Source organism: Brassica napus, chromosome C4, assembly GCF_020379485.1.
Source record: "Brassica napus cultivar Da-Ae chromosome C4, Da-Ae, whole genome shotgun sequence".
NCBI classification, from domain to species: domain Eukaryota; kingdom Viridiplantae; phylum Streptophyta; class Magnoliopsida; order Brassicales; family Brassicaceae; genus Brassica; species Brassica napus.
The window spans coordinates 14,579,309-14,588,795 of record NC_063447.1 but is presented as its reverse complement, the minus strand read 5'-3'; the positions used below and the strand labels follow the sequence as shown (position 1 = coordinate 14,588,795).

At 34.6% G+C, this 9,487-nt stretch overlaps 2 protein-coding genes across 5 annotated transcripts; both read right to left on the bottom strand.

The window, feature by feature from the left end:
* Window positions 1-2,410: 2,410 nt before the first annotated feature.
* Window positions 2,411-4,452, bottom strand: LOC106435851 (transcription factor TCP10). 4 transcript variants are annotated; one of them, XM_048754286.1, is made up of 2 exons: window positions 2,813-4,452; window positions 2,411-2,718 (listed from the first exon to the last, which is right to left on the bottom strand). In XM_048754286.1, exon 1 carries the CDS (start codon window positions 3,875-3,877, stop codon window positions 2,831-2,833), a length of 1,047 nt encoding a protein of 348 aa, XP_048610243.1. In that variant the 5' UTR covers window positions 3,878-4,452; the 3' UTR covers window positions 2,411-2,718; window positions 2,813-2,830. The 4 variants fall into 4 exon arrangements, with proteins under 4 accessions (XP_048610243.1, XP_013732231.1, XP_022568818.1 ...); XM_013876777.3 differs by having other exon boundaries at window positions 2,411-2,721; window positions 2,813-4,451; XM_022713097.2 differs by having other exon boundaries at window positions 2,825-4,451.
* Window positions 4,453-5,780: 1,328 nt separating this feature from the next.
* On the bottom strand, window positions 5,781-6,603 carry LOC125585811. Its single transcript, XM_048755505.1, has 2 exons — window positions 5,982-6,603; window positions 5,781-5,818 (listed from the first exon to the last, which is right to left on the bottom strand). The coding sequence occupies exons 1-2, from the start codon at window positions 6,601-6,603 to the stop codon at window positions 5,781-5,783; spliced, it is 660 nt and encodes a 219-aa protein (XP_048611462.1).
* Window positions 6,604-9,487: the final 2,884 nt, after the last annotated feature.

The window sequence follows — 9,487 nt, the reverse complement described above, 5'->3', positions numbered from 1 at the left end:
TGGATCATCATGGACATACACAGAATCAGTTTACTTTTGTGATATCACTTTGAATCATCTGAAAATTGAATCAGCATGAGTCCCTGTCTCATGACCTCTCAAGCAGGTCATATCATATTCTATATAGCTCATAATTCATCCTTCAATAAAAACCTATCACAACGAATCATCTGAATCTGGTGATTCATTTCTCTCCGGCTCATTTTTCTCAAATTGAAACATCTGAAACATTTATCATTATGCCATGATCTTCTTTAGGCTTTTCAGCAAAATGAAGACCACAATTTCATTAGACAAATAAAACTCCGTTTGTTTTTTTTCCTTTCTCAATCCAGCCGGTTCTCTACAAACCACAAAATCAAATGATAATTTTGGTTAATTATATTTCACATAATAAAAATTGAATGTAAATTAGAAATTCAAAAAGTAGCTATATATAGAATTTTCCGATACCTATACATATATATAATTTTCTATGAATATCGACTCTATTAAACTATATCAAAACAACTTTCTAAATCGTAGCAACAAAAATTCAGTACTAAATCAAACAATATACAAACAAACGATTTAACAACTTTCTCAATCCTAACTAAACCGGATATTACTGAATAAACTCATAAATACGATATCAAACAAGATATCTATATACTCCTTCATCAAGGATACAATATCCCCATACAGAATATTCGTTTTTTATTGTACAATATATCTAACAAAATCTAAGTCTAGATGCTATATATATACTATCAACGCCACCACTCTAATGACGCATTCCAAACTTCAACTAAACACTCGATTGTTTGCATGGTGACTCCTAAAGGTTTAGCTTTACTTAAAAATTCTCAAACCCTTCAAAACAGGATGGCAAACCTCTACCTCCTCCTCTGCAGCGAGGTCTCTAACTTGATTAGTGAATTTAGATTTCAAGCCATGCATGTTTATCAATGAATCATGAATCTTAACTATATATTTAAAATAATATTTTTAATAATATTAGCGATAATCACTAAACTATTTAGAACATTCAAGTATTCGTTCGGATTCGGTTCAGATCTATTTGGTTTGGGTAGTTTTTTTGTTACGGATTTTTGGATTAGAAATTTAAGTCTCATTCACTTATTTATAAATTTTGGTTCTAGATTGGCTCAGATTTCAGTGAGTCCAATTTGGGTTCAGATATCTGTTTAAAGTTATATAACATATTCAAGAATCGCAATATATCTTAAAGTCACAAAATAATATACAACATAAAAATTTTAATATTATATGCTAAATATCTAATATTAATATGAAAATAGTTACTTTTAGCTATTTGAATAGAGAATTACTAGGTAATCAGAGTTTTTTTTGTGCTTTGAGTATTTTTGAATAGTTTTGGATAATTTCAAGTATTTTGAGTATGCTGAATAGTTTTAGTATATTAGATCTATAAATAATTATTATATTTAAATATATATTTTTTATTCAGGTACATTCGGATATCCAAAATATTTTGGTTAGGGTTGGGTTCAAATCTGATTCTTCATATATCAATTTTTTTTGTTAATTCTAATATTTTATCACTTTTGATTTGTTATGATTTCGAATATTTTTCTCTAACCTTAAAGTTTCGATAAAAAAATTGTATCATTTTATTTAACAATTTTATAAAAAATAAAAAAATATAATCCGCGCTTTAACTCGGGTCAAAAATCTAGTATTCCAATAAATTTAAGCGCAATCCTTGGTCAAAAGGCCAAAGTGGTCATTTTCATATCAGATAAGTAACAATATTTAACTAATATAAATGATACTAGTTGGCAAAAAAAAAGTAATATATATTGTACTCAAACTTCTCATATTAGTACGAAAATTCTTAGCTTTTAACGTCTCGTGTGAAAACGATGATCATCGTTGGGATAAAGAAATGATGGTCATCATGTGACTAAAAAGTACAAAACACTTTAACCTATATCATCTTTTATTTCATCAAAATTATATACCACTGCCAAAACAGTGATCAGTGTCGTTCTCTCCCTATGTGTATGAGACTGTAAATATAACTATTCCCATTATTTTAAAGAGATGTAACTTCTTTCAAAATCAAGAAACCTAACCAAAGCAGCCTGAAATATCATTTAGTATCTCTGTCACAGAGCTTGAATACTCAATAGCAACTTTTGCACACAAAATTCCAAACTTGTTACAATGTTGACTTTTCTATTAAATAGTCGCAACTTTTTAGCAGATAGCTAAAGGTCATCAGAATTCAGAAGCCATCTTAATGAATGATAGCTGCACAGATGATAATGAGCAGCTCTTATTCTTCAATTACTAGTTTCTACGACCGTAAAGTTCTAAATATTTCAACTTCAAAATTAGCTGGAAAACATTACTTAGTATAAGACATAAAAAAAACACAAGCAAAAACCAGAAAATTATAACTTACTTATAGAACAAAAATGAGATTACAAATAGCAACACAAGGACATATTAAAGGAAAACACACAAATAGAACCCATCTCATTCAGTATCATAGTCTTGATGATCAATGCAGAACCATAAAAAGAGAGTAGTAGTAGTAGTAGTCTTGAATCATAATAACTGAAACCACATATCTATAAACATAGATGGTAAAATATTTAATATATCGCGCGCTCTTCTTCCATCTCGTTAATTCACCCTTTTTCCTCCGTGTCATGATAGATGAGAAACCTCCATTGTTCTTAACCTTTTCTTCTACAATGAAAATCAAAGAGAAACATATGGGTTGATTAATAAAAAAAAATTTAAGTCATTAATTATACTTTTCTTTAAATGTGCTAGATACCTAAAAGCAAACCTGTGTTTAGAGATGTGAGTTTGGAGGAGGAGAAGAAGAGGAGTTTGGTTGAGTAGGTTCTTCTCCATGGATGGGGAAGCTGAGGCCTTGCATCATCATCATCCCATGAGAACCATACTGTGATGAAGAAGCAAACATCACAGGAGAAGCTTGATTGTGATGATGATGATGATTGTCCGACGTTGTTTGATGATGATGATCCCAAGAACGAAACGAGTGAGGGAATAAACTGGACTGAAGGGTACCCCGTTGTTGTTGTTGTTGGTGGCCACCAAGAAACACTTGTTGTTGCTGACTGTTGAGCAATGTCATCATCGATGGTTGATGATGGTGAAGATTCACCATGAAACCACCGTTACCTCTTTCTTGCTCTTGCTGTTGTTCGGATGGTGACGATGATGACGTCATCGTTAAGTCGTGATGGTTCCAACCCGAGATTCTCCCAAATGTCTCGAAATGAGCCGTGGCGAAGTTGTTGGTCTCGGGGACTACTGTGCTGTTGATGTTGTTTCCTTGAAACGGGTGAAGAGAGAGACCAAGATCTTGGCTTAGGTTCGGGGTGGTTGTGGTTGTTCTTGAAACTATATTGTCGGCATCGTGATGATGAGGGTAGTTTTGGAAATTCATGTTCGTACCACCGCCTCTCGTTGTCGCCGGAAAGAACGTTTTCATTGCGTCTTCTGGATCAAGATTGGCCGCCACAAAGTGCGTTTGAGTATCAGCCAAGTTGGGCTCGGAAGAAGAAGATCCCGGTTTAGTAGTATCATTCTCCGGTGGTTCTTGAGTGGTTTCGAGCTTATCGATGGCAGCTTTAGCTTTCTTGATGAGCCAGTCCACGGCTTTGCTTGGCCGGTCATACTGTAACCGGTCTTGCACATCGTAGAACTGAATCGCCGTGTGAGCTGCGAGTCTCACGCGCCTGTCACGTGGACCCTTCGATGTGAAAACTTTGCTGTGACGGTCTTTTCGTCCAGTGGCTCGAATTATATGACCACCTGGAACCTCTATTATCTCTCCTACTCCATCTCCGGCGCTATAACCTTTAAGTCCCATTTTGTTGACCTCTCAAAATGACACTGCTCTTGACTGGTGGGTGGGGGGGGGGGGGGGGGGGGGGGGGGGGGGGGTTTTATCAGCTTGGGGAGGAAACTTTCGTGCTGGTTTTTGTTTGGCTCTTCAAAATGGTTGCCGTTTTTGTTGCTGTGGTTGTGTTTGGTGTGTAGTGAGTTAATAACATCTGATGCAGGCTGGAGACAGCTACCTGAAAGGTGATACAAGAAGTAGCCCATCTACGCAGATCCCCAAAAGTTCTGCCATGGCAGTCACAGGATTCAATGTCCCCAAGATACCAAAAAAAAATGAAGAAAAACAAAACAAGAGAAGAGGCCTCACAACAAAAGAACTGGAATCTTTGATCTAGCTAGGGTTTTCTTTTAAAGAGATATATTAGTACAATACAATTGATAGAAAAGAAAAGAAGATAAAATACTTTTCTCGATATGTTTAGTTGGTGTAAAATTAAAGGGGAAGAAGACGAAGAAGAGAGATAGGGAGTATTGTTGGTGGAAAGGATGGCAGAAGTTAAGGGTTCAGAATAGGAAAAGTAAACTAAATAAATATACCCTTTTGCTTTCAACCCTTTGTTCCTTATTATAAGATTCCCATTTCACATATCAACATGTCTCAACATGTGTCCTTCCTTGAGTTCTTAGCCACATATTTATTTCAGTTTTATTTGTTACAGAAAAAATTCCTCAATCATTATTCTTCAATCATGCGTGCATGCCATATCAAACATACATCACCTATGTGAAAAAAAAAACACGCGCATATATACATGTATGTTTTTGACCAAAAATATACACAAATGTTGGTCGGTAGAAAATTATATGTTAAACGGAGTGGGCAGTGAAATAGATTGACGTACTAGTATTATTGATAGAATAGTTTCCCAATTATATCTATATACTATGCAAGGAGAGAGAAGATTGTTTCATGTGGATAACCATGATTAAAGGCCTAATGTTGAATGAGATTCGAATTTAAAAGGGCAAAAAGTGTTAGGAACTTATGATTAAGGTCATCGTCTGAAAATTTGCTTTTTCTTGTAATTACAACTCTTAACATTTATGAATAATAAATTTTCCCTTTTTGTGATTATTTTTAACATCTTTCCCTTGTTATTCAAGACGTTGATAATGATACACACCAGCTTTTTCTCGTTCCACTAAAACGAGGGCAATGAAACATACGTTTCAGACTCTTTTTTTCTTCTTACCACAACCATACGTTATAGATTTGATTATTAGTTTAGAGTTTTGAAATAATATGTAGATAATTTTGTAAACATTCGTTTGTTTTAGACTTTTGGTTATATAAATATATATAGTATACTTTTAATTCCAAATTAATATAAAAGGGGAAAATAAATCCCAAGTTGCATAAAATAATGTTTTATGCCAACGTTAGATATGTCGTGTAACCTGCGACCTACGATTAGTCGTAGGTTGTTGTTCGTTTTGATATCGCGCGACCAGTCGCATGTTTTGATTCAAATCACCCGAAAAAATATTGATTAAAAATTAAAAATATTTTGATTGTGCGGACTGGTCGCATGTCGCAGATCGCAAGTCGTGCGACACGTAGACGAATATAATTTTAGCCGCAGGTCAAATATTTAGTCGCAGGTCGCATATTTAGTCGCAGGTCGTGCGATACATAAACGAACGTAATTTTATTACAGGTCGCAAGTCGTAGGTCACGCGACACTTAAACAAACATAGCCATTATAAGTTACAATTTTTTTGTTAAAACTTAAAATTTCATTTCTACAGTTTAGTTATCAAAAACTTTGTTCTTTATTTTAGCGAGTAAACAAAGTTTTATGATTGATAAAGACGAACAATCTAATAATTCACATTAATGTACCATTGAGAAAGACGAATAGTCTTATAATTCACTTTTGAGAGTAACCAAAGTTATAGAAAACCCATGCTGTTATAAATACGTATCTCTAAAGCTCAGTTTAAAAAGGTGTTAGAAATGTTTCTTCTTTTTTTTTCGGCAAACGGCTATTCTATTACTCAAACTTGAGGTGGTCTGGGAAGCCAGACCGGAATAGAACAACCAATAAAACATAAGGATCTATGAAACGAACGTGCATTCCTAGCTAACGAATCTGCAATCTCATTATGCGTCCTTGGAAAGTAGCTGATCTTGAAGTCCGAAAAACATAACCGAAGAGTTTGAATGATTTCCAGCTCAGTTGAGAAGTTGGGCCAATCTTGTGGTTGTTCTATTATTGCAATCAGGTCCTTGCAGTCCGTCCCAAACCTCTGACAGGTCGAGTGTTGTATCATACTCTCCATTGCCCACTGTAGCGCTTCCAGTTCCGAGTGCAGCGGTGTCTTCCTCCTCCGCAAGTTCCTTGACCCCTCGAGCTGTATCTTCCCCATTGTATCCTTCCAAACCCATCCCATTCCACTAAACTGAGTTGTGGAGGTCCATGAACTATCCACCATACAAATATTATCCAAGCTTAAGGCTTGTGTTTCTTCATCAGTCTGTACATGTGGCGGAATCGGTACAGTGTCTCTTGCATTATACCAAGCTTGGCACTCACCTTCTTCATACCTAACTAGTTCCAATGGATCTCTGTCTATGCCTCTAAACAGCTTATCATTCCTAGCTTTCCAGATGTACCAAATTATCCAAGGATAAGGATCTCTATCATCACCTGGCTCCAGAATACCATTCTTTCTCCAAAAAAGGTAGTCCATATTAGCATAATTACTTGGTACAGGGAAAATTTCAGAACTCGATGGCATTGATGATAATTCTCATGCTTGTAATGCTGGTGGACACTCGAAGATAGCATGAGTAACGGTCTCTTCTGGTGCTCCACATCTTGGACAATAATTGTCACAGCGCATATTACGGCGTACCAGATTTCTTGTTACAGCAACCTGTCCTGATATTAATTGCCATATAAGATGACAGATCTTTTGTGGCGCATTCACCTTCCAAACAAAGGCTTGAAGTTTTGTAATGCTGGCTGTAGTACTTCTAAATCCTCCTCCTCTCTCATCAAGGTTGTAGCAACCCAATATCCTAACTTAACAGTATATTGTCTGTTCTTTGTGTAACTCCAACAACATGTATCACATCGATATATATAAAGTATATTTTTTCTCTCTTCTTTTGACATGTGGAAGAGGAGTTTGATGACATGTGGAAGGGGAGTTTGATGACATGTATCTTCATATATTTTTTTTTTTTTTACATTTTAGGTATTTCTTCTTTTATATTACTTCAATTTAACCCATCATTTTCTAATTGTCATCAAACCCTCCCCCCCCCCCTTTCCACATGTAAACTATCTAAACCTTCTTGCACTAACCATCATCACATAAAATCTAATAATCTATTTTATTAATCATTAAAATTCAAGATGAATAAAAAATAAGTAAAATATATTTTAAATATTTAGTTTAGTCACAACTATAACATAAAATTTCATTAAGTTATTATTTTTTACTAGTTACTAATATTTCATTTAAAAATTAGATATTTATTTTACTATTAAATTTTTTAAAATAATCAAACTAAGAAGAAGAAATTTGAGCAAAACACATAATTTAAACCTAAAACCTCTACAGTCACAGAAAAAACTAAATTGTCATTGTAACACTAATTTAATAAAGGTCTGGAGCTGAAAGGAGATCAAGAACAAAAACTAAATTACCTCACCTTACCATAGTATCTTGGCCACAACAAACAGAGGTTATAGAATGGTAGAAAGATAAAATTTGAGACAAAGCAATCCCCGAACACAAAAGAGCGCGATCAAGCACCAACGAAAGAACCAAGAAAGTATTCAGAGGAAGAATAATCACCGGAATGCCAAAGTCACCATGAAGCAGCAAGACACATGCCTAATTCACCGAAAGCACAACCACCAGCTAAGAGGTAAAAAATACCTCATAAACTAAACAAACATAGACAAGTTGCGCATGCCATCAAAGAACCACAAATCTTTGGATAGAAAGGACCAAAACTCCAAGAGATTAACTTTGCACACCTATACCAAGGGAATGAGGGGAAGAAGAGAAACAACCTGAGGAGAGGGAGAATGGGAGGCAAGCACCGAAAAACCGAAGCCTAAGTTTGAGACCAGATAGCCCACAAAGCATACACGAAGGAAATCACTATCCAAACATGGACTGACAAACATGGACCGACAAACATGGCGAAAGGAAAAGCCACCAGAGATGCGAGCACTGAAGAAAGCTGCAACGAGATGAGAAAACAGAGAGGGAAGAGGAAGACGAGACAAAATCAGCAAACCATGGAATCATTCTCGAGCTATGAAAGAGAGCATAGAAGTCAGATCACCAAAAACCAGATCTTGAAAACCAAGATGAGTAGGGACTATCGACGGCAGACTAACGACGAGGAAGACAACATCAAAGACGACTAATCTCTGACCCAGCCTAAAGAGATGCAACACCTAACATAAGCCAATATTTAAGGAAAAAGAGAAGCGCCAATATTGACCGGGACAACCTACAACACCGTGAGAAAAACCCGCACAAGTGGGAACTCATAAGCCCGATCTACAACAAATACCAGATAATCTCACATGAGAAAAGGCGAGGAAGAACAATAGCACGGAGGTGAGTCTTTTTCCGGTGATGGTGAGAAGCACCGCACACTTTTTACACCGGAAAGATAAACGAAATACATAGATGGTGACGGCTCAAGGTAAAACTACGGAGAGAGGGCACAAAATATATTATAAGAATAATGTTCCAAAATATGAAGAATAAAATACAATTTTGATGTTGAAACCGTTATTCTTAAAATTAACAAATTTCTAAATACAAACTTATTGAAATTCAATAAGTTTTTTATCAGAGACTCACTTCACCACTAACAAATGATAATATACACACAACAAAACATTATTGAAAAAACAAACACAAAATATATTAACCTATCACATATCTAATACACAGCACAATAAAATATCAAATAATGTTCTTAATAAATAAACACGACTACATAATTACATCATCCAAAAAATTATACATAACAATAATGAAACAATATTCCGTGCGAAACGCGAACAAGCCCCAGATAAACAATATATGTAACATATTTATGTGTATGTTTATCATAAACAATCAATTAAATAGTCCACTCGGTCTAGATTTTTGTATGTTTATCATAGACCACAATCCCCTATATATTATTTGAAAAGCATTACAACTTCTTTTTATAGTCACGTGTCATCACTAGGATGATTCTTAGAATCATTAGAGAAATATGTCGGTCCATAATTATATAATAAGCTATTTATTAAACTAACAATAAATTCATCATCGATGTATTTTATTATTTCTTTAAATAAAATTTACGAAATTGCCTAATGTGGCTAAAGTATATATGGCAATTAATGATTTTGAAAAATAAAGATTTGATAAAAAATAATGTATCTTCTATCATATTTGTTTAATTTTAAACTATTGAATAAATTAAACAACCACAATAACCATATAATGAAAATTTAGATTTTTCTGTATATGTTGTATTTTGAATTTTAAAAACGCATATAAATTACTAAAACTGTTAAAAGTCTCACATTCAAATTTTGTGATTCAT

Excerpts from the sequence above, each read along its gene's own strand:
- LOC106435851 (XM_048754286.1), bottom strand. The coding sequence starts at position 3,877 with ATGGGACTTAAAGGTTATAGCGCCGGAGATGGAGTAGGAGAGATAATA.
- LOC125585811 (XM_048755505.1), bottom strand. The coding sequence starts at position 6,603 with ATGGACTACCTTTTTTGGAGAAAGAATGGTATTCTGGAGCCAGGTGAT. Across the intron at positions 5,819-5,981 it reads TTCGTTAGCTAGGAATGCAC|CATGGGTTTTCTATAACTTT; the intron begins GTTCGTTTCATA and ends TATTTATAACAG.